This window comes from Pholcus phalangioides, unplaced genomic scaffold (assembly GCF_987345545.1).
Source record: "Pholcus phalangioides strain wild (caught in Gottingen) unplaced genomic scaffold, Ppha-v1.0 ptg000009l_1, whole genome shotgun sequence".
Classification (NCBI taxonomy): domain Eukaryota; kingdom Metazoa; phylum Arthropoda; class Arachnida; order Araneae; family Pholcidae; genus Pholcus; species Pholcus phalangioides.
In genome coordinates, this window is record NW_028301602.1 from 47,452,594 (window position 1) to 47,479,270 (window position 26,677).

The 26,677-nt window shown below is 35.3% G+C and overlaps 1 protein-coding gene across 1 annotated transcript in view; it reads left to right on the forward strand.

Moving 5' to 3' along the window:
- The window catches only part of LOC149083217 (suppressor of lurcher protein 1-like), a 618,571-nt gene that overhangs the window by 584,810 nt on the left and 7,084 nt on the right, over nt 1-26,677 (forward strand). Inside the window, exons 8-10 of the mRNA XM_089236416.1 lie at nt 6,974-7,166; nt 19,184-19,374; nt 24,453-24,491. Of these exons, the coding sequence (XP_089092542.1) occupies nt 6,974-7,166; nt 19,184-19,374; nt 24,453-24,491 (423 nt within the window). The remainder of the gene's footprint in view (nt 1-6,973; nt 7,167-19,183; nt 19,375-24,452; nt 24,492-26,677) is intronic.

Genomic DNA, 26,677 nt, shown 5'->3' on the forward strand with positions numbered 1-26,677 from the left:
TTTATCTGTCTTCCCACGAATCGTGACCAAGTCGCCTTCCGTCCAACTTCAACCTCGAAGGGGCAAACATAAATTCCCGTGGCACTCGAATCGGGAACTTATCGATGGTAATGTTGGAGTTTAAGGCATGAGAAATGCCTGCTCTTCTATTCGAGAGGATACTACCATCTTTCTCGTAGAAATCTTGTGATATATATGAATAATAATGCTAAGCATTCATTCGAATTCGAAAAAAACGGGTAAAAAAAAGAAGAGGAATATTCTCTCGGAGTCGGAGAGCTTTATGACGAAGTCGATGGAATTTGATAAGAAGGCGGAAGAATTTATGACTCGGTGCGCGATTTTTTTTTCCAAAACAGATTCGATCTTCCTCACGAATTCTTGAAAATTTAGAAAAAAGAAAAATTTCGGTACAGGAGGGGAAAAAATCTCCGCATGACACACGTGGTCTATTTCAATAGCAACAGAATAACCACTTGTATGCTTCGGAAAACTAGCGAGTGCTATTTTTTTAATACAAAGTCCACACGCAATGAAACAACAACTACTATAGAATGTTCGGTTTCATTTTTAAAAAGGTGTCTTCGTCTTTTTCAAAAGTGATCCTTCTACTTTTCAGGAGCTTGGTTAGTCCTAGACTGGAGTATGCCGTAGGGCAGTGTTTCCCCACCTATGGTTCGCGACTATGGTGCAGGTGATCCGCAGGCAAATTCGATAAAATAATTCACCCGTTGTAATCGATACTGTATTAATAACATCCATAAGGATTAAAATAAAATCATACCTTCATACTTAGGTCCACCATACATCATCGAAGAGAATTCAGGAAATTGCGATCCTAAATACGGGATATCGGTAAAGTTTGCCAAAAATTTCAATTTATTGCTTTAAATGCAATTTGCTAATTACTACTAAAATTGTTGAACGGTGTGGAAATAAGGAGTTGCTACAAATCTCAGTAAACAAACATTCTCTCTCTCACAAAAAAATACTCAAATGATATGATCATATTTCATTGAGAAAAATTTGGTTAACTGGGATCTTAAATAGTAATCCGTAAAATATGGGACATCGCCAATTGTCATCAAAAACAAGTAGGCACAATCACCCCCCAATCGTAATCAAAATTCAGGAAAAGTTTTGGACAAAACATTAAACTTGACAAATATGTGAGATGAATATTTATAATTATTTCCGTAATTACCATAATATAATTTATGTTATGAAAAGGCGGTGTATTCACTACATTAGATATCACAAATTCAAATAAGTATCGTTAAAAAAACGGGGCAAATGTATTACGTATCGAAACAGCGAAAATTACAGGAATGTCCCGTAATACGGGACACAAATGGTTCGTAAATTTGTTTCACACATTTTACTGGGCGTTGTTTTCAGAAAGGTTGAAAAGCACTGGCGTAAACAAAAAAGGTTTTGTAGACCATACCTACACAGAGGGACATAGAATTAGTCGAAGGGATGCAGAGAAGACCTACGGGTGCTTTTGTTGGTACACGGAGTTTGAGCCATAAAAAAAGACTCGATTTTCTCTGAATGTGTTTACATTGGAAGAACGCAGATGTCGGGGGAATATGTTCGAAGTGTTTAAAATTTTTCAACTAGATGGATAGAATGCACCACGAGTTATTAATACACAGTGAATCTAGTTTGTCGACAAGGAGACATCAGTATCGATTAGTAAAGACACGCACCACAACTCCAGGTTGTGTTGTCACCGGGAATTTTTCTCTAACAGGGGTGTGAATTCTAACGCAATTGACACGTTTAAATACAACTGCGATAAACATAGAGTGGGATAAATCGAGAAGCTATCCATACTCAGAACAAGAGACAACCATAATCTTTTTTATACGGTCAGTATTTTAACATAATTATTAATTTTTTATTACTTTTATTTTATATTGTGCGTTGGTTTTTCCTTGGTAATTTACTCTAATTTTGGTTGCTGTAGAATATTTGGCTATTAATTATTAATATTCAATATTTGGCTCTTATTTTGGATTGCGGTTAATATTTGGCATTCATATTTTTATAGGCATCTTTTTTCACGCACCTCGTTGGGCATTTTGCCTGTTGTGGCCTTTGTAATTGTTATTTGTATAAATTGCAAATGTCATCGGACACTCTCGACCTAGTCGTTGGAAAAACATTTTGCAAAGCTGTCTTTAGTGATTTTTTTCAAAAACAGAAAAAATTGAATTTTCACCGGTCATCATCAAGCGAAGCAAGGTTACAGAATGTGAGTCTTGGATAAAACGTTAATGATGTACGTAATCGTGGTGGTGCCGGATTGAATTCCGTGGGCATCGGAAAAGTTATAGTGTTGGGTTTGTTGTCGAACCTACAGTCACATTTCCACGCGAAACTAATTTTTCTTAAACATTTAGTTTCATTTTATAATTCTTGGGAAATTGTACAGTTTTAACGGTGATTTGATCGGAATCATGTCAGGCGTATAATTAGTCGGCAACACCATATTCTTTCTCTTCTCTCTCTATCATTTCGTAAAAAGCACCCGAAAATGTTCTTCACGCGATGACGACGTAGTTTCTGCTTCTGGTTTTCCGAAAAGTTAATAAATTTCGAGAGAATTATGCCTTACTGTTGAAATTCTTTTTCGTGAACTGTGCAACATCTGTAGGTTTTTCTTCCCGTTTTCTTTGGGGGTAAGGCAATTTCGTCTCTCGAATACGTACTAACATATGCGTACACCAATTAAACTTTTCTTTTTTCTTCGTTTTCTCTTAACATCGAGTTCATTCGAAGGGACTTCAAGTTCGAATACATAAATCACGGGAAAAAACTCTTTCTTTTAGAAATTTACTGACAAATTTTCATAGCAATAAATAGAAAAATAATAACAAATAACTAAAATATCTAATTGAATTCAGTTTTGTTATACAGGGGGTGTAGGTGAGAGGTCCTGGGTGATAAAAACATCTTAATAAAAAACAAACCAATTGACGTAGAACGGTGAGGATTGCGCTAAAGTACTTATCATGAACTATAATGCTTTTGTTGTTGATTTTTTTTTTTTTTTTGATAATTTAAGACCAATAGTTCAAAACTATTGATAGTGCTGTGTCTCGAAAAAACTCACGGTCATCGCGGTCTCCAGATTTACTCGCGCAAGCAACATTGAAGAATCACGTAAGTGATCGAAACCCTCCCGCAATCGATGTTGGCAGATACGTGGCATGAAATTGAGAATAATTTGGATGTAGTCAGAGCTACGGAGGGCACTGATATTGAAATTTGGCAGTTTCATCCAACGCAAATTGTAATAAACTTTAACTATATACACTGCTTGTGTCGCATTTTATGTGTGACGTCGAGTTTTTTATGATGGAGTGTCATCTATGAGTGAAATTTCGAACTATTGATTTCAATTTAACAAAAAAAATAAATACTATATGCTAAGTTTTTAGTGCGAAACTTCATCTATTTAATGAGCTATGTGTTCATTAAAAAGATGCTACGTCAATCGGCTGATTTATTATTATTATTTTAAATGTGTCGAGAACTTCTCGCCATGGTTGCCCGACCCGAAAATAGTCCGGTCTGGTTTCTTCAAAAAAAAACAAAAAACCCCCCACCAAACATTACACCCTAAAACTGCACTTACTCGCAAACATTTTGCTTTCTAATGGTTTATTCAATTGTCATACTCTTTCTAAAGAGAAATAATAAATTATAAATAATATAATAGAAATACCTATGCTATTTAGATTACAGGGATTAGAAAAAAAAACCCTTGAAAACCCCATTTTATAAACCCGTTATCATAATAAGATGCACAATGATTTTGCTCCCTCCCCAGAATTTTCTGTAATGAGCCACCACTAATATAATAATTACATAAATACAGTAAAACTGCTCTTAAGGGACACCCCTCAGATGCGGTCACCCCTCTTTTACGGCAAAATAATAATTTCTCCTCGTATAATAGAAGTAAGCATTTCAAACCCCAGGTTAACGGTCACCCCTGTTTTACGAACAATTTTTTTTGTCTCGCCAGTGCCCGTAGAAGAGAGGTTTTACTGTAATTATCATATATTACTAGGTCTATTATATTTATGTAGTCTACAGCATATATATAACTTGCTTTCCTCATTCTCCAGCATCATAAACCTAAAAAACTCGAAAGCATTTGAGCATTTCATCTGTGGCAAGACTGGCACTTTTACCAAGCTTATACCTTTACTCTAAGGTATAGTTGTAGTTTGAGGGAACTTATTTATAAGTGCCGTAATCCAGTAGTGGGGGGACGGGACGGAAAAATTGCTTTTATAATTTCCAAAAAAGCAAAAACTTCCTCTAAATGACTTTCATCGGCAAGAACCCCAAATATGGATTTCCATTAGCCCATCTAATAAAACAGTTATGATAACACTACCTAACCCCCTTCGTGCGCCTCGTATACATTTCTCTGCGGAATTTCTATCGAATCGATACATGTCGGAACGTGTTGTGTGTATAGCCCTTAAATATTCATGTTCTCAGAGTTGAGCTTGTTTGGTGTTCTTGCCGGTGCTCTGCCATCGGTATTCCATATTTTGAAGTGAAGATGGTGAATGCTTGAATTTTTATGTTATGTAAGTACCATGTTGATTTTTTCAAATGGAAGACCGCCTCGTAGATGGAAAACCGCAGAAAACTAGGTTCAGCCAATCACCACTGTGCCGCCAACGGGGTTTGAACCTGAATGCTCGCGACGAGAGTCCAGCACGATGCCCACACCACCGCACAGTGACTAATAACACACTTATAGTAAGGCGTTAAGTAAGAAACACAAAAATATAATACAGATAAAAAAAACTGATTTTGTGTTACTGTTTCGGATTCGTCGCATCTGATGAAAGTGCAGACGAATTTCCGACGCGAGATGCTTAACATATCTCGATGAAAACGTTCCTATTGAACTGATCAAATATGAAAGCGTAGATGTTTCGTGGAATGTCTTTTGACGAATATTTATTCAACGTTTTCTTTTGCATCGTTTCAGAATTTTTCTTCTCGTATTGTGAAGATTGTATTCGCGCAATATAACGTGTACGAATTAACTAATTTGTCTCTGGAGTATTCAACCAAATTCAAGGAGGATTCAATTTAGCTTTTCAACTGAATCCAACCTTTTGCCATTTTTCTGATGTCGATTCTAATTATAGCTGTTGTTGTTACTTTTTTCAAATAATGATTGAAAATTTATATTAGAGCATCATATTGCAAATATTTCAAAAGTCATTTCGTTCGTATAGATTAAATTTATCCAACTGCAGTTAGATATGAATGGCTTCCTCTCATACAATTGAGTGAATGTTTCTCAAAAAGAAAATAAATTATTTCTTTCCATTCATAACTTTCGTATTATTCACGAAAATGTTTCATCATCTCGAATCATTCGTACGAGATATGAATGTAAATTAAATGTAATGTTTTGAAAGAGTCCGTTTCATCTTTTGGCGTTTCGTGTACGAGATACTGTTTTCGGTGCGCTGCCACGCATTCTATCAGAATCCCATTCGAAGATTGCGTTTCCATCTACGAAATAATGTTGAGTCAGCTTCGAAAAGTAGTTACGCAGCGCTGGCGCTTTTCCGAGAGTAACTTCAAAGTAAAGACACTTTTCTAATAGTTTTCTTTTCTTTCCATAACTCTTATGAATTTTGAGGCGGGTTACAAATATGTCTCAAAAATTGTGGGTATTCTTCCGATGTCGATCTTTTTTGCTTAACAGTAATGAATTAATGAGTAACTGCATCTGCATCCCAAATTATAGTACGAAAAATCCGTCAGGAGAAAATCCCGTTTCTCTCTGCTCCGGTTTCGAAGAAATCCGAGAATAAACTCATTTGAAATAAAGCATTTATGTCCTATCAAAATTACTTATTTTGCCCATTTAGGAAGACAAGAATGAAATCAAACTTAATTTTCGTGGAAAATAAAATACGGATTCATTATTTTATACATACGTGTAAGAACTTTTGATGTTGAATGCATATACATGTATAGTACTTCTCGAAAGTATGGAGTATGTGTATATTTTTTGAATAAAATATGAACGAAAGTAGCATCTAAAAAAGTTTTTACACTCGATTATAGAACCAATTGACATACGCCTTTGCAATAATTTTGACATGAATAGCAAAATTCCAATTCGAGTTATATCAAAAAAAATTAAAATGCTGTCTCAAAAGTATTGAGGAAAAACGTATGAAACAGCGATTTCCTAAAGAAGCTTATTCGATTCACATAAAGTTGGATTGCATGTGAGCGGTACTTTGGCAAAGTATATAAAAGATTCAATTAACTTTCACTTTTCATTTATTTGTAAAAATTCCAAGCAACGTTCATTTTTTTTGTAAAGAGTCCTTGAAAGTATGCGTCTTGAAGTGAATAAATGGACGTTTTCAGAAATTTCCAAGGAAGTTAATAGAAGTGAGTCTATTATTCACAAAATCTTACCAAAAAATTGCGATTTTATCGGAAAGAAGCAAACTGAATGACCAAAAAAATACAAAAAAAAAGAGATGAATGACCACGTTTGTGTTCATCTCAAAAATTATCTCTGCGTGAATTCTTTCGGCTCATCAGCTGTAATATCTCAAAATACACAATGCATCGAAGTATCTTAGAAAGCGGTAACATTGTGTGCCACGAAACGCATCCTTCCTCAAAACTTCATCTGCACCACAAACAAGCCCGATATACTTTTGAGGAGCACTATGTAGTAAAATTTAAAATACTGTGCTTCTGATTCAATATCTATTATAAATTGAATCGTGAAATCGGTGTGGTTTGTATTTATTTTTTATTTTTTTCATTCGTTGAAAAACAATCAAATATCAATTCATAGTTAATGACGTTTTGCGTCAATCTTCAATTTCTATTTCAGAAAAATTGAAAATTAAAAAAAAGAAAAATCCTTTTTCTTAATTTGTTTTTCCCGCAGCTCCCGCTCGTTCGTGCGGTCAAGAGATTTCTAGCGACACAGCGAAGAATGGAACTTTCACGAGCCCGGGATATCCAGACCCGTACCCATCGGATATCCATTGCGTCTACGAATTCACTGGACGAGGCAAAGAAAGGGTCCAAATTATATTCACAGACTTTGACCTTCATCTTCCTCACGAACCTCCGAAAGAGTAAGCATTTTCTATCGTTTCGTTTGAATAGTACATGCATATTTTAATAATACGTGTTTTGAGTCTACATTCAGATAATCGATACATTGGGAAACGCGCTTTTCCTTTCTCGAGCACAGAAGCCCGGACGCGGTTGAAGGCATTATTAAAACACAGTGTGTTAAAACCTAACAACAATACAACGGGAGGAGTAAAAACAGCTTTTATCAATTCAATTAGATAAGGGGAAGGCATGACGGTTCTCTGTAGCGTGTGTATAGAAAATGTGAAGAGATTGTAATGTTCGTTTGCAGCCGAAGGCTCTCTATAGAAAGGCTTAACTTGTTCGTAAAATTGATGTCTACATATTTGTGTGTATGTTTTCAACACAAATATTCTCACTTGCATCAATCCTTTCTTATCTTTTTATATATACGGGATGACTAAATAATTCTATAATGATAACGCTATAAGTTACTGTATATGTTAGTTATCAGTCGAACAGCAATGTTAGCAAAACATTCATAAAAATCAAAGATTTTAAATTTCACAAAATTGATTGCAAAATAGTCATAAAATTAAAGAATAATTTCCTTTTATCCAATTTTTATTTTATTTCGCATGAGATTCCTCGATTGGAATTATTCATCACTCTCGTAATCCGTGGACTAAAAAGAAGTAGAATCTATTTCTCTCATATTTTAATTGTGTGTGTACCAACTTCTTCTTCGATATATATTAAGTCTCTTGAAAATTTTCCTCCGTTAATATATTTTTTTTTCGCCATCCACCGAAGATACTTTTATAATTTGCGTCTTGTTTTCTATAAAAATTCTCATTCAAATAATTATCTTCAAGCCAAATTATTCTCGATACATTTTATTGCCTTTTTTTAATATTGAAAGTTGGGTAATTGTTATTTACTTCCGCTGTTAGTCGTTTCTTTGAAGGAATTTGGTTGAGTCTCTCAATGAAATATTACAAATATTCACTTTTCCTTCTTTATTTCTCTTTAGATTATCGTTAAAAGAAACGGAATCGATTTCTTCACAGATATCAAATTTAATGTTTCGTCGTAATTAAAAATCAGAATCGATTATCAAATGATTCCGAGTTTAATAGTTTCCGACCAAATAGAATAAAATAGATGAAAAATAAAAATCCTCATCATTGATCATATTCTTTTCAAAGTTACATTGGCACGCGTATATGCTTACGCAGCTTTTCATTCCGTTATTATAAGGTATTGCAGGGGCTTCAACCTTTCAGACATCATGAGGTCAAAAAGTTGCAACTTCCCACTATCCAGCGGGCCGCAAGCTCATACTGAGATATTTAGAATTATAAGATGGAATCCATACCTACAAATGTATAAATATGCGTAGTGACATCCCGCTGGCCATCTTAACACAGGGCCAACCGGAGTGAGCCAGCGGCCAAAAGTAGTTGAAGACTTCATTTATTCTCGAATCTTTTTATTAATTATGAATTTTAATTAGTTCATTTCTTTTGGAAAATTTTCTCACTAGTACTTCTTTTGATTATTCTGAAATTATTTCAAGTGATTCTGTTATTATTTATTCCAGTAATTCTGAAATTATTTCTCCAATATACGAGTATTTTGAAATTATTACTTTCATTAATTTGGAATTTTTTTATCAATTATGAAATAATTTCTATCGCTAATTCCGAAGTTATTTCTTTCACTAATTCGGAAAATATTTGTTTCCAAAATTATTTCTTTCGGGAATTATTTTGTCATTTATTAGAATTTTTTTTAATCACAATAGCGAAATAATTTTTTTCAAAAATTCTGAAATTGGAGGTATTTTTCAGTATTTCCTCTGAATTCTGTAATACGGTAAGGTATGCCTTTCTACATGTCAACTTTTCCTCCAAAAATACTCTATAAATTCGGGGGCCCAAACAGTTTTTTGGAGCCGCGTGCTTCGCATATCACTGGCCTGCGGATGTAATCAATCTTTTTTTTTGTTAATCGTCCTTCAATGTTTTTAGCGTTTTTCGAAAAATTGTCGGCGGGCCACAGAAAAAAGCTTCGAAAGCCAAATATGGCCCGCGAGCCAGGTGTTAAAGACCCCCTGTAGTATTGCATAATTTTCGTTGAATGTTGCCTTTAAATGCAATATACACACAGGTTAGTTATAGTTAAACTTACGCTACTCAGACCTATGTATGTTCTATCTATGCCCGTTCTGGTAGACGTATTTCGTGAAATTTTGTATATACGTTATATGGACCACATCGGGAAAAGAAAACTTCAATAAAAAAATGTCCCTTTTCACCTAGTGGACGAAAATTGAACTATTTTTTTATTACAGTTTGCTCTTCCCTGTGGTCCATATAACCACAGATATCAGATGGCCCATATACCAGATGCGTCCCGCCTCACATCTTTTACAGATTTCGAGGCTTTCCCGAGTGATGCGTTCATCCCTTTCAGACGCCTTGAAATCTAAAAAAGATTTAACGTGAGACGCATTTTTTCTCATCGGTCCATATACAGTCGAATCCCGTTATAACGAACTCCAAGTGACCAGAGAAATTACTTCGTTATAACGTAATTTCATTATAAAGGAATTCTAGGTTTTTTTTTGCATTATTCCTATGTAAACTTATCTCAGGGATTAGAAACGTCTTCGTTAAAACGGTATTCGACTGTATAACCACATACATTTACGCACTTTATAATATATACACATGTATTTATAGGGTACATATTTATACAGTTTGATCATCGGAATTTATATATTGCTATCGCGAAACATCAAGGACAAGACCGTGAAACATTGATAGCAAATGAGCGACACCAGTCCAGTATATGGGCCAACGGACGTCAAGAACTATATCGAAGATCACAACATTTGAACTAGTGTAGCGCAATGGACGCTCTGAGGATCCAAGAGACCCTTGTTAGCATGCGAGGATGCTCCGAGGCTCCAAGAGACGCTTGTTAGCATGCGAGGACATTTTACATGCTCAGATATTTACATCATATTGCTGTGTACAAAAATTTGTTTATAAATAAACGCGTCGATCCCTTGGGAACGCCTTGAAATCTATAAAATATATAAAGGCTGGGACGCATGTGGTCTTATCGGTCCATACATCAAGTTTCAACGAAATACATACCCCGAAACGGAAGCTTTGCGTAGCGTCTCTCTCTCTCTCTCAGCTAAATATATAATCACCCTGTACTAAATACTTTGTGAGTAGAAAAAAATTCGTGATTTGAAGGAAAATCGTTTCCTTTTTAAAATACTCTCAAAAGCGACAAAAATAAACTCAATTTCGGAATTTAATTGAGTTCGCTGCACTTTCATACGTACGCGTGCTTTTGCCAATGCCATTACGCTAAATTATTTTTTTCATTTCGTGGAATTAGTTCACCGAATAAGAACGGAAGAAAAAAATGAAGGAATTCATTCATCGGATAAATGAATCATTCTTGGATGACTCGATGAAGATTCACAGAAGCAAACGCCGATTCAAAACTAAAATTATCGCTCCACTAACAAATGGTGCGACGTTATCAAAAGATGGATAGAATTCGATCGCTTATTTATCCGGCGATAAGCTCGGGGCAATGAAAGCACCTTGCTTCTAATTGACGGCTCGCTTTTATGCGCGTGTATATTCATTCATGTACGCGGTATCACTTCCAATTACGAGTGTCACAAGAATTCGCTTCCGTGGACTTCAAATTTATTAGAATAAATTTGAAATTAATTATGTGTCGTTCGGTTCGTTTCTTTTCATGTCCGTTCGCATCAGTAGTAAATTGATACGTTCGTTACGCAGAATTTTGTGTATTTATTTTATTTTATTTTTTTTTTTTGAATTTTAATTCAGTACTGTACATCACGATCAATGTGTGTGCGTAGTTAGGCAAATGATCGATTATGTCAAGAAAAGGTGAGGGGTAGTCACCAAATTGTACGATTACTTTTCATACAAACAAAATACATCTCATCGAGGTTTCCTCTCACCGAAAAGGTATAGGGATGCGAGCTCTACTTTACTTGGAAGATGTTATTGATGTGCAGCTATCCATTAGCTCGGCGTGTTGTAAACTTGTTTGTTTCATGAAAAGGAAAGAAATATACATATGTTTACGTATATTATATATATTATGTGTGTTTTTGTTTTTGGTGTTTTTTGTGTGTGAATGTGTGCGAAGCAGAGAGGGGGAGGGGGCACTTACGAAATCTTTTAAATTTTCAGCCTGAAGTCTTATGGAAACAGGAATTGAATTATTTTGTGAAAATTGGAAAGGCGTCTCTCGACTCCGATTCAAAAACGAGATCTTTTTTTTTCTCTCTGATGTCATCGCTCGAGATTGGTATTGGCTCTCTCAGAAGAGACAACTCCCCTTCTTCGTTACTTTTTTTTTTATCATTAGCCTCGTAGCTTTGCCGGTAATATTAAATTGCCGCTACATATGGAACTACTAATTGATGCGAACGCTAGGGAGGAAAGAAATCTAATCATTCCCGATGCGTGTTTTGCATTAGGCGTCAAATTCGAACGCGAAAGCTTCCGATCTTCGCTTCGGGAATTGACCTCTGGTCGAAAAAATTGAAATCCAAGGATGTAAAATGAAGTCTGACTCAAAGGAAAAAAAATAATTTAAGACTGAAGTGGACAAAATTTCTTTTAAAATCGGAGTCAGGTAAAAACTTTTAACAAAACCAAATGCGTATTGCGTATTTAAGAACAATAAGAAGTGAATTATCAACGCTACTTATTTGGCTATGCAAAGTCGACGGAATAATCCGACGACTTCGCCATAAAATAATAATGCATCAAAGCAACTTCGTTCGCTCCGGTTTTGCGTTTGTTTCGACTGACTGCGAACGCGGAGTTTTAAGCTCGTTCCTTGTCGACGCACATATTCGTAAAAATTATGCGTTTCCGTTAAAACAAACAATAAATGAGACTGGAAAATATGAGATTGCGCAGCGAGAGAGAGACAGAGAGTTTCGTGTTTCTGGCGAGACTTATTTATATTCATTAGGTATGAATAATGCCTGGCGTTATTTCAGTTGTGCTTTGCAGCTCCATAATTCACAAATCTCCTCACAATATGCAGTATATATATACAACATATATATATATTTGCTCGTATAAGCGCTCTCTCAGACAAAACTCCTCGCGAATCAGTTATCCTCAGAACTGATGTGCATTTATCTGCGCTAAAGTTGGTTGAGCTGAAGTATAACTAAATTTCGCTTTCAAAAAATTTCATAATATGGTTCAAGTTTTAGTGATATTAATTAGAACCGCACACCATTCTCGTGTTCGGGAAATCCCGTGAAATGAATTTGCAAATTTTGGAGGCTCGCGAATTTCGTTTAGTGTTTAATAATCATCCCTAGGGTAATCGCGGGAATATTGTCTCGCGTATGTGTAGTTCCTGTTCTAATGCTTCACACACGACTGGCTCGTAATATTATCGTTTATTTTTTTGGAAGAGAGCTCATTAACGCCGATATTATACACTATAAGAGTTTGATAAAAGTTCTTTTATAACGCTTGGAAATACAACTAATAAGCGTATGCCGCCTAAATATGGTCACTCAGTTAAATTTGGAGCTTCCACAAAATACAGTAAAAAATAGGGAATCTTACACACTGTAAATACTATTAATAACTACTAAATGCCTAATATATCCCTAAAACGGAATAGTGCAAAAAACGTTTGTAAATTCACTATGGTTGTGTTTAACTTAGAAGAGAAAAATAGAATATCTGTACCCCCTCTAGTATATAAGCGAATTAACATGTTTGTCGTTACTCGCGAAGCAGAATGGCGCTGAGTTGAATCAACTGCCGAGTTGTTCCGCTCAATCGGTAGAAGTATACAGTCTGAATTATGTTTGAGTGGAATTTCTGGGGCTCGCGACGCTTTGTGGCTTCGAGCGCATTTCGGTCGCTGATGGAAAACGTCCATTATGGGAAGGAGTTCGTGTGTATTAATGATTGACTGACTGCGGTAGTCAATGAGTTGCATTGCAAAATAGATTACACGTTCGAAACGGAGTTCGTTGGATGGCATAAGTGGATGCAGGATTCTCCGACGGGTCGGAGGAGCGAATGTCTACCTCTGCGCACTAGCGCATTATGCCAATACAATATTACTTCTTTTTACTGGACGGGAGGGATCACCCTCTTCACGTGACGAAATTTTAAAGTAGTCTATCGTCAAGTCGGTTCCTAGTTTTTTTATAAATGTATGTACAAAATTTGGCAAAGATCGGTGAAAAATTTTAAATTTGTATATAGAAATGCATACACACACACAGACATACGGAAAATCAATTTCATACATATACAGTCACACTCGGTTATAATGACACCTCAGCTACAACGGCAATAATCGGTGGTCCCGACTGATTCCCGTAGAGAATAATGTTAATGAGCCTTGCTTACGACTTTTTGATGAAAACACACAGAATTCGGAACGCAACGAACGACACATTTTTCGTTGCTTTTGTCTCCGTGGTTTTTTTTTCCCCCTCTTTTTTTGCGTTTTTTCAAGAAAGTTCTCGAATTACATAAAAGGAATGTTTGTCTGTTTTTCATGTTTACTGAATATTTGTAATGTTGAAAAAGGAATTATTAGAAGCTTGACACAAGGACTTCCACACAAGCGTGACAAGAATACACATTACCGTACCTATATATATATAATTGATTGTGTGATCAAATCTACAATTTTAGATCGATCGTCACAAAATTTTGCATATATACCAAATGGGACCCGACTTGAATGATAGGCTACTTTAACATTTCGTCAGAGCAGGGCGAATACCCCAAATGGGCAAAAAAACTATCGGGCAACAATGGTTTTCGGGCCTCAATAATCACTTTCGGAACGTTTACTTTGGTTACCGGGGTTCCCTAGCAATGCGTTTCAGACGTGTATATGCCTTTACAATGGTTTGTCACTTTTTCAATAGTCGTCAGAATCATCATCAGCATCACTCTGAGGGACAGGCAAAGGATGATCCCCATAGAAATCAGTTATAGCCGATTTTCCTGAAGAAATGCGGGAATTCAGTGGGGTTTTCTGCCACACATCAATGATTTTAAAAATTGTATTAAATTCTCGAGATTTTTGAAATATCAAGTTCGCTTAGAGATACGAAGCCCAGAAAATTAAATATAAAGTAATTTGCCGGACCTACTTTTGAGTTGGATATTCGTGCAATAACATTGATTTCAACTTTTTATTTATATCTTCTCAAGCATGAAAAATTAATGTCTCCATATTATCTTTTGATATTCAACTGCATCAATTCATACAGTTTAAGTTGTTTTAAAATTAATTATGGGCCCATAAAAAGTACATCGAAAAAATTCCACAGCTTTAATCAAGCATTTTTGGAAGCCAGAGCAGTCAGATGGATAACTTGAAGTTCAAGAAGGGCGGGATTCGAAATACCTAGCGCCCTCTTAAAAAAGAAAAAACCTATTCGTTTCTATGTTTCTTTAATCTAGATTTGTTTGTTTCGTGAGTCCCACAGGAAGTTACCATATTGGTTGACTTGGACATAGTCTATCTTTCCCTCAAAGAAAGAAAGAGGGAGATATCACATGATCCAAAAAGACTCATTGAAGAAAACCCGGGCAGCGCCGGGTATTATAGCTAGTTTTCAATAATTTTGTTCCTTTTCTTTATAACAATGCTCTTCCGTTTCCCCTAGTTTTTCCAACGGAGCTTACTTCAATTCTTAACACTTTAAGAAGCGGTGGTTTTGCTGCGAAACTAACTGTTAAAAAAAATTTTCCCCAGCTGGGCAGTGATTTACGGGTGGTCGACTTTAGAAATATATGTTTTCTAACACTCAATAAAGCTATTAGATTGACACCACAAAATTGTCTCTTTTCTTTCTTTCTTTTTTATTGACTTATAGGTGGACAAACTTTAGGTACAAGATGACAATTTTCGATATTTCCGATTTAACCTCAAAAAGATTTGAGATTAATAACCTGCACACAAAAGTTATAAATTTTTCAGCTTCATCCCTACATACTCTGTCATTTGCTAAATCATAAAAGTCAGAAAAATTATTGGTGAAATTCTAATTTTTTTTTCAAAGTTTTTAGGTTGTTTATGAATAAACCACCATTCACACACTTAGAGCTAAGAAGTATGACATTTTCTTGTTATTAATGTGTATGTAATATGATGCGCATGCAAATTGGGAGAAATCTCATTATTTGTAAAAGTAATTTAGAATAAATGAATAATATGAATCAGTTTTGTAAATACATTTTTATTGAATAAGTCCAGAAACTTTATAATTTAAGACTTCATTTCGCACATTTTTTTCTATATTCATTATCGGTTGGTACAAAATCGTATGAAATAAAATACGAATAAGTACTGGATTTTTCATAATATTTTTTAACACAAATAAAAAAGCCACAACAGGCAAATATTACCCAACGAGGTGGCTAAAAAAACATGCGCATAAAAAATATGAATCTCAAATATAACAAAAACCTATCAACCCAATACGAAAGCATAAATCAACAAAAATAAAATTAATTATACACTCCTCATAAAATAGATTATGGTTGCCTTATTCTCGATTTATCCCACTATGTTTATCGTACATCTTTATAAACGTTTCAATCGTGTCAAGAGTTCACGACCCCCGGAGGTAAGCTATTCCATTTATTAACAATACTATTAGAGATAAACTCTCTGCGACACCACAACCCGGAAGTGCCCCTTACTAATCGATACTTGTGTCCCCTTGTCGAAGCACTTGATAGACGATGTATTAATAACTTATGGTCCATCATATATCCCTCCCGTTGAAATTTTTCATCACTTCGATCATATCCCCCGACACCTGCGTTCTTACAATACAAACATACTCAAGAAATCAAGTCTTTCTTCGTAGCCCAAGCCTTGTGTGCCAACTGCATCACGCGTTGCTCTTCTCTGCAACCCCTCAACCAAGTCTATGTTTCTCTGTAGATATGGTCTCTAAAACCTTACGGCATACTCCAGTCCAGAACGAACTAAGTCTCAGAAAAGCGGAAGAATGACAATATAAAGGATCTTGAAAAAACTTCATTTTTTATTAATATTTGCCAATGAAATAATTATCACTTATTCATCTTTTTAATGTAAAAAAAACTAGCATCTTGAAAGTTCATTAATATCATGCTTCCAGGGACGTTGCTTACACCACCCACCTCCTTCCTCAGGGATGAAAAAAAACAAAAGAACATTCTCACCATATTTTACGTTGAAAAGGCGCAGACATTTATCAAGAAATTTCATTAAATATTGTAGAAAACAAAAAGTGCCCCTCAAAGGTTTAATCTTTACTAGAATCGGGGATGAATGAAATACGCGTAATTTAAAAATTAACGTGAAGAATATGATTAAATATTCATCTCGCACATTTGAAATACGTTCAAAATAACTGCAGACTTTTTTGATGTAACACAATATTTCTCGCGAACAGTTTTTCGTGAGTTACATATTATGAGCTTGAAAACGTAAACCTCGCTTATAACGACAAAATTTCACGAAATTTTCAATGTCGTTATAACCGACTGCGACTGTAGCACAAAAGTTTTGTGATACCCATAACCTTGGCAAATGTTACTGCTCGGTAAGCTTTGGTGCATAAATGGCGAATTGTTGATGCCAAACGAAAAACGATTAACTTTATCTATATACATAAAATTGATTTTCTGTCTGTGTGTGTGTATGTTCTCAATAAAAATCTACAATTTTAGATCGATCGTCGCCAAATTTTGCATATATACCAAATGGGACCCGACTTGAACGATAGGCTATTTTAAAATTTCGTCAGCCCAGAGCAAATGCCCCAAACGGGCAACAATAGGTTTTGGGCCTCAACAATCACTTTCCGAACGTTTACTTTGGTTACCGTGGTTCCCTAGCAATGCGTTTCAGATGTGTATATGCCTTTACAATGGTTTGTCACTTCTTTAACGGTGCCAGTGTGTACACATGGAGGAAAGAATACATTCTTCTATTTCATGGAGGAAAGTTATTCTTTCCTCCATGCAGTGTGTATGTATAATAGTTTAAGCCTTTATAATGGTTTGCCACTTTTTTAATCCCCCAGTAATGAGCTTTTTGAATAGACGTTAGAATCATCATCAGCATCACTTTGAGGGTCAGGCAAAGGATGATCCCCCATAGAAATCAGTGTTAAAATTGCCGATTCTAACTGTAGGAATGCGGAAATTTGGTGGGGTTTTCCGCCACATCAATAATTTTAAAAATTTTATTGAATTCTAGATTTTTGAAACATTGAGTTCGCTGAGAGACATGCGAAGCCCGGGAGATTAAATATGAAGTAATTACCCGGACCTACTTTTGAGTTGGATATCCATGCAATAACATAGATTTCAACTTTTTATTTACATCTTCTCAAGCGTGAAAATTAATGTCTCCGCATTGTCTTTTAATATTCAACTGCATAAATTCATATAGTTTAGATGGTTTTAAAATCAATTATGGGCCAGTAAAAAGTACATCGAAAAACTTCCACAGCTGTAATTAAGCATATTTGGAAGCTGACGTGGCAGATGTGGATAACTTGAAGTTTGCGGGGGGGGGGGGGGGAATCGAAATACCTACCGCCCCTTGAAAAAGGAAAAAAATATTTTCATTTCTACGTTTCTTTAAATCTAGATTTGTTTCTTTCATGAGTCGCGCCGAAGGCGCCATATTGGTTAACTTGGACACAGTTTATATGTCCCTCAAAGAAACATGGAGATATCACGTGATCCAAAAAGCCTCATTGAAGAAAACCCGGCCAGCGTCGGGTATTATAGCTAGTTTCCTATAAGCGTCGGCGATTTTTGTCGTAACTCTTTTGACAGCGACGCTGAAACAAAAGCGTGAAAAATAGAAATAAATTGAATGCCGATCCATTGGAAACAGCTTTGACTTTATTGATTTTTGATTGTAATAACTCTGCGAATGCATAATCATTTAAAAATACGTAATTAAATAATCATCACGATACTATCTCGACGCAGGAGGGGCTAGCTGAATCTCCCTGAGAATAGATTACGGAGAATTACGTGTTCGTAGCACGTGCAGACTTGGAAGAATTGATGACGTGGCTGTGGGTCATACATTTACAGAAAACTCTGATTAACAATTAAATACATTGCCATTTGATGAATTAATTGGCCTACAACTGAGCCAGTTGAGGGGAGGTTTACACCAGCATGCAAACTGGTTGCGACCATGGCGTCAAAGTTTCCCGTCGTATACATTGGAGATTTCGTTGCTAGTCTCTATGACGCACCGACATCAGGTGGAACCTCTCGAGCTACCGAATGATTGCGTTCCTCGATTGATTTGTCATTCTGCCCACATTACCCGGGAACACAGCAAATAATTCGAGGACAAGAGGTACTGAGCGTATTGTGGGTCCTCCTCCTCATAGATCGTTTCCCACCTCTCTGTCTCAAGGAAGAGATATAAGCAGGTGGTCGAAGACGACCTGGACCATGCTGGAAAACATGCGCGTATGTGTTGTGAACCTAACGCCCATTGGCACAAAGAATTTGGTTGGCGCTGATTGATTTTTGATGTCACCTTTTTTTTCTGTACAAAGTATGAAACGCGATACCAACACGATACGGGGTTTTTATAACTTTTTCGCAAACCGCATTCAAATATATCATTTCCTTTGATTTTTATGAATTTTTAAACACTATTTATATATACGAGTTTATGAAACACCCAGTTCATATCTTTATCCTCAAAGGGGACTTGGTACAATGATAAGAAATTTTGTTTATGATTGGCTGAATCACATTTTTAAAATAAATTACGTAAACGTTTTTTCTCGTCCTCCTGCTCGAATTATTCGTAAAACGACGCATAAAGAGTGTGAAGGTGAAATAGAAGTTTGTATTATTTTTTTTTTTGGAAGAAAAGAGCAATTTTGTTCGATTGGAAAATAATGTCTTTTTTTTTTTTTGTTTCTCGTTGCGTGAAGTTGCGAATCGGTGGATGCCGTGATGGTGTTCATCACGATCAATGGTCAGAAAGAGCGCATCGACAACTTCTGTGGTAACATGTTGCCGCCTCAGCTGATGTCGAACGGTCCTTCGATGCGAGTCGAGTTCCGAAGTTTTCACACATCGCCCGAAGTCAAAGGCTTTCGAGCTATCTATCGCTTCGTCACGGGTAAGATCATCTCGCTCTTTCTCACTCTATATATATATACACATACTCTTCGATACTACTTATACTCCATCTATCCTTTTCCTTTCTTAGAGAATTGATTCCTAACTCAGATGGAGAATATAACACGGAATATTCTCGAGAACTTTTACTTGAACATCAAATAGCGAACGTTTTATCTATTATTGCGGTGTAACACCAAATGCAGCCGGTTTCACGATTCTACGCGTAGGGCTGTTATTCAGTACGAATTTTTACTCCCAGCATCACAACAAAAATGTTAAAAACCGAATACATTACAAATCAAATATTTCCGTCGCTTTCCAAAAAGTCGAGATTAATACTTAACCCTTTCCGTGTTCGTTTACTCGCTCCTTCTTCCAATGAAATGTATTTTTCTTTCCTATGTAAAGACTCACTAAAAGTAAAAACGGGGTTCTGGAGGAAAACGGGGAAAGAAATTACTCTAGAGTCCATTTTTCAGGTTAACTTTGCAGTAAAGAGAAAAGTAGCGAGTGTATTCCTTCGCCTCAAAATATAGTTCCCATATATCTGAGGTTTATGATGATCATTTATACAGAATATTTCCGTTTTTTCTTTGATTTTAAAAAAATACTGAAAAAATACCGTTTTGAACCGATGTTTATTCGTTTAAATTTTTTAAATAAAAAAAAATATTGGTTACCATTATCAAAAATCCACGGTAAGCGCAACAACATTTTGGCGCGATATCCTGGAAATTTTAGCCACCAATATTACTGTCATGCTTTTTTTTTGTTACACAATTTTATATATATATATATATATATATAACTCGAAATTATAAATAAGATATTATGAAAAATCGAAAAAATGAGAAGTAATTGAAAAATTGGAAAAAATAGGAAAAAATATGGAACAATGAGGAGGTCGTTCTCAAGGGGGAACCCCTCACATTGCTCGAAACTGCAAAAATGTTTCCAATGATGGTAAGCCTAACAGGCATAAAATTACCATCAGTTCCCTCGACATTTTTGCGATAAACAAGCTTTGGAAGTCAAAAGGCAAGTATGAGAATACACAATTATAACCAAAAAATATGAAAATCAAATGAGTAGCACAATATAAAAATATATATACACAAAGTGTGTTAAAGATTGAAAAAATGAGAAAAATTGAAGAGTGAAGAAAACATACCAAGAGTTAGACATTTTAAAGCATGCCGCCTGAATTAGCAATTGGGAAAACGTTGGTGAAATTTTAAACCCATAAAAAAGATGGAAAACCTTTGCCACTCAAGATATTTTAGAATTCAGACTATGCTTCTAAAAAATCTTTAGCATTATTACAGGTTTTTTTTAATTCTTGAAAGTTGTCCAAAAAATATATTTTTCAAAATTCTAATACTAATATTAGAATTGAAATTAGACAGAAAATTGACTTTAAATTTAAATTCTTTTCTTCTATCAAAAATCCAGGACTTCCTGGATCTTAAAATCTGCTTATCTAATAGCATTGCCTATATCGGTATTTTTGATAAAAGAAAAGAATTTTAATTTAAAGTCAATTTTCTGTCTAATTTCAATTCTAATGTTAGTATTAGATTTTTGATCTCATCTTTTCAATTTTTAACACACTTTGTGTATATATATTTTTATATTGTGCTACTCATTTGATTTTCATATTTTTTTGGTTATAATTGTGTATTCTCATACTTGCCTTTTGACTTCCAATGCTTGTTTATCGCAAAAATGTCGAGGGAACTGATGGTAATTTTATGCCTGTTAGGCTTACCATCATTAGAAACATTTTTGCAGTTTCGAGCAATGTGAGGGGTTCCCCCTTGAGAACGACCTCCTCATTGTTCCATATTTTTCCTATTTTTTCCAATTTTTCAATTACTTCTCATTTTTTCGCCTTTTCATAATATCTTATATACACAGGGTGATTATAAAAAATCTATCCCGACATATGGGCCCCTAACTATCATACCATTCGCAGAAACTGAATGAAATTTTGGCATAAGGTATTTTGATGTATGCGCTCAAGAATGATATGGAAAACAACAGTGTCACTCCAACAGTTACGGTTACAGTGAGAAAATTTCGAAAATATCAAATGGCAACACCAAGTTTTTTGTATTGGAATGTGATCTCCATTGTGAAAAACCCTAAATAACGTTCGAATGGCAACTGTAGCATGAAAATCACCGGCGGTAGATAGGCTAAAAGTGAGGACAACCAATAAGGACAGAGAAGCAGCATAAAATAAAGCATTTTATTGTGTTTCACAAATTTTCCACATGACCTTGTGGAGGACTAATCAGGCCTCAGCCGAAGAAACGGTGTGACGAATGAAACGAACATTAATGCTCTGGTGCACGGCAAAGTCCTTTTTACTTTTTCCTTGCCTAGCTCCGGGGATTTTCGTGCTACAGGTGCCATTCCAACGCTATTTAGTGTTTTTCAGTATGGAGATCGCATTCCAATACAAAAAACTTGGTGTTGCCATTTGATATTTTCGAAATTTTCTCACTGTAACCGTAACTGTTAGAGTGACACTGTTGTTTTCCATATCATTCTTGAGCGCATACCTCAAAATACCTTATGCCAAAATTTCATTCAGTTTCTGTGAATGGTATGATAGTTAGGGGCCCATATGTCGGGATAGTTTTTTTATAATCACCCGTATATATATATTTCGTTACTTGGTTGAATTTTCCATAACGATACAATTTTTCATTCAGTTTTACCTGCAGTTACAGGCTTACATGCAGACGAATATTCTCAATCAGTTTTTCTTCCTTCCGAAAATAGGCTTCAATGAATTCAGATATTCACTCATAGATTACACAGGAAGTGTTTCTCTTCCACGAGAGTGCCGATTCCATTGTGAGAGGCTTTTTATAGGTGCAGAAGTTTTGGTTTCAGGTCCTCTACTTTTTTCAATTATTCATTTCTTGCCGTGTTCATGGGGTAGTAGTGGTTTCCGAATCCCTACAGCAGATCACGGAGAGTGTTGATACGAATCATGCGTCTTCATCCACACGAACGCCCTCTTCCACCCACAATTGGGGCCACCTGTTTCTCCTGAGAGAGAGGATGCCTCTTTTTAGTGTCTCTTCAGATAAAATAAGCAAGAGGGGGCCCATCATGGGTGGAGATACGGGGGCATAGGGGGCATTGCTCCCCAGCGTCAAAGGTGGAGCCTGTTGATCTAATATACATTTGTATATATGAACTAACAACATCATCTAGCTGCCCCTCCCCCCCCCTCAGCAATCATCACCGTGCCTTCCCCCAGACTTTCAAGACTATCTTCACACCCATGAGGTCCATAGTGGTTTAGGCTTGCATCTTTTACGGGACAGTTGTATCTTTCTTTTCTTGGAGTAATTAAAAATCTCCAAGTTTTTTTTATAGCTATGGTAGCTATAGGGAGAGCTATGGTAAATATAGAGTATTTTAAAATTATACGTTGCTTTCATATTATTGTTTGGAATTTTTTTTATAAATAAATTTCAGCTGAGGGAAAGAAAATATTGCAGAAAAATATTACTATATGTTTTTAGTGTTACTTTCGGCACATCAATGAAGAGTAAGTGACACACTGATATAAGATATATAAGATAATTATTTTTTTTCAAATTTTAAAACACTTTTCAATCAAAAAAAAAACGTAAAAAGCAAATGATTTCAAAAACCTAACTTTAATTTCTGAAAATATCGGCAGCGGGTTTTTTTTTAATTCTACAATTATTACTAACTTACTGTGCAATGTTTTTACACGCATTACGTTACACGTAAAAAAAAAAAAAGATTTTTCTCAATGAGACTGGCGAGAAAATCGGCCGTACCTAACAAAGGCCGCGCATCGATACATTGGTTAAGAGGCTTTCATTCCCATAGCAACGAGTGATGCGGTTCCCTCGTAGCTTCTCCTTCAAAGTTAACCTGAAACGGACTAGAATTAGATTATTTTTCCTAATGCTTGCCAGTACAAAATTACATACTCAAACTGGTTTTAGCAGTTCCATAACAATATACGATATGGTAGAATATGAGATTGCCTATGAGTGAATATTCATCATTTATATAGGGTAACGATTTTCAGCCGAGGAAAGTTGTTTTTGTTATCGTTTCTTTTCTGTTTAAAAGCAAACGATTTTTTTTTTTCAAACGAGATATTAAAACTTTCAACACTAGGAATTTCTTACATAACTCTGTCCGTTGAACTGTTACGTCCGAGCCAGAAGTTACATACTTTAAATAGAAGCGAAAGGGTTCTAAACCGAAGGGCACATAACTATAATCACCCAAATAGGATCATTTAACTGAAACAATTATAGTATCCTTTATCCTAACATTGCAAACCGCATGCAAAAATTCCACCTGGAACTCGAGTTATGTTTAAAAATGTAAACAAAGGATTATTGTGTGTGGTGAAGGTTTTATGTTTTTCGTCATTTCTCAAAACCACAATTTGAAGCAACTCGTGCATGTGGTAACTTAGAAAATAATAATCCGATTTTTCAAAACATTGTAGCTTTATATTGCATTCATACACCAATTAAACTGAACTAAAAAGATTTCAGATTCATACATAAATATTTTTTATTCACGAAAAAAAAAATTAAATTCACTTTTGAATTTTTAAAATTTTAGATTTTAAATAAGAATGAGTCAATGAAATTTCAGTCTTTTAGTTCATTATGAGAAAAAAATTAACTTTCTTCATTTTAATTCCAATATCATGTGGCTACATTGATGTCATGTTATTTTATCATAAGTGCAAGCTGTTTTAAATGGGTTTTTTTTTTTCTATTTTCAAAAAGATAAGTATAAGAGATATGTAATACTGACATAGGATAGCATATAATATAATCAAAAATATGTGTAAAAAACTTGAAATGAATCAATGGTGAAATTATATTTTTAATTGTCTTGACTAGAGCAGTTTTCGCCATATCAAAAGGGTATAAGAGCTCTTAATATTATAGTCACACGTGACAATTAGTCTGTGTGAAATCTTGAGATTATTGTTTTTAAACAAGCGTATGTTTAACTGTGGAATGAACGTTTTATCCTTCCTTCTCTTTCCAGATTTTGGCATATCTGGTGCACAACAAGATACCGGAACCGGTGAGTATGTGTTCGAGTCCAAAGAGAATGCGCGAGTGAATATTATATACGAGTGATATATCAGATTTTGTGAATTCTCTTGAAAAAAAAACTTTCAGTTTTCATAGCTAAATGAAATGTTCCAATTGTTGATTTGATAAACATCCATTTAGTACACTGCCAAACATAGAAAATGCAGTGGAAGTATGCACAGTGAAAGTGTGAACGCAACGGTAAGCCAATTGGACGCTGGAGGTGTGCCTACTTATGCAAATGCGTTTTCAGACTTATTCCGGACGGCCCCCATCAAAGCCATCATCTGAGGCGTAGCCGTAGTTAATGGGGAAGAGAAATTAGTTGTTTTGTTGAGACTACTAGTACTTCTCCACCGATTTTCTAACGAATTGGTACATGATGGAGCTTGTGATCTGAATGTATGTGTAGCCCTAATGCATTTGTGTTGTCAGCATGTTTCGTGTTCTAGTGACAGCCATCTGTTTTCCATATTATAAAGTGAAAATTGCAGATGCCTGAACTATTATGTTAGAGTAAGTATCGTACTGAAGGGTCTACTTGATCTTGTTTTTGTCTTTTGTTGAGGCTGGAGGGTGACGAGAAAGAGCTATTGTAATAATCGCACATGGCAACAAGTTAACATTCTGAGGAATATATAACGAATAACGGAAAGTGTAGGAAAGTTTTGCGTTGGTTAACCCTGGTAAAGCTCATGTCTGGGGTTGTCTTTTTATTACGTGATCTGAAATGCTGCCATCTATGTCTTCGAATTGGTAAATGAGGGGAACTATCCAATGTGTGCAACTTTTTATGCAGACAGTCTGCTGTTCTCTGAAATCGAATGTTTACAAATCGTTTGAATCGTTTGAAAACATGGTTCCTAAAATCTTAAAGTGAAACATAATACTAATACGAAATTGGCGTATTCTGTGATATTCAGCTGTGTCTCCGAACGCAGCGTACCTATAATGTTTATGTTCTCCCGCTTCTTAAAAACGATGCTTCGGTCGATACAACATTTTGGCAAAAAAAAAGGAGGGGCTCGATTTGCTATAACGTAAATACGTGAAAATTTAATCATTCAATCGTCTTACTGGTGCACAGAAAGACGAAATTTTATTAATTTAGTCATTTTGTGTACTTCGGCTAGTTTTCGATGCTTACAGAACTAAGCTTTAAGATGTGGTATTTCTTCTGCGGAGAGAATAGATGAAAAGTGTATCATTTTATATGACGACTGCAATTGAAAACTTTAAAAAAAACGCAGAATGAATTGTTTTAATTTAAACCGATATCATGACGCAGAATTGGGCATCGGGTACATGATTTGAAAAAATTTTATCAAATGGAACATTTTCCGGGGGAAAATTATATTATATTTGAACTTCGCGTGATTTAAAAAAAGGGGTTTTTTTTTCGCCTAATTACTTTGGTAGTGAAATTCGAACGTAGATTAAAACAACTTAATGAGTTCGTGAATTTTCATTCACGCTGGGAGTAAGAAAAAAAGCAACTAAGAGATAAAGTTCAAATTTTCTCACAAAAAGAGGTATTGTTTATACAAAAATCAACAACAGATTCAAAGCTTCTAGAGAAAAAGAAACTATATCGAAGAGGATTAAAAAGTAGAATAGAAAGAAAAAATAAGATGAAAATCTGTTTTGTTATTAACGATAACATAAAAGATAAAGAAATCTTTTGAGAACGTGACTTTCTGTCGGGAATAACGTCAAATACTGTACTTGGGAAGAAAAGAAACTATGGAAAACAAAGAACTTAATGCCGTTGACTTAAAATTGAAGGCTTTGTTTGCTTTTCTTTTATTCGTCGAGAAAGTGCCACTGATATCGTTTGAAAATGCATCTTCGTATCTTTTTTTTCGCGATTTCTTTGAGTATCGAATCACGAACGAATGAATATTTTTATAATCAACGCGACTTTCATTTTAGTTTAAAAAAAAGAAACGTTTTCGGAATCGGTTCACGTGACATTTGTGTGGCAAACAACAACACACGCTCTTTTATACAACATATGATGCATTTCTGGAGCTGTAATAACTAGTTGTGGATGTTCCGTTGTCTTCAAAGCGCGAGTTCTGTACGGACTTCGAAACAGCGAGAGTTGAGAAAATAATTCTTTCAAGTGCTTTATTTCACACTCGTGATGAGAATTTCTTTATTTTTCGATTCTTA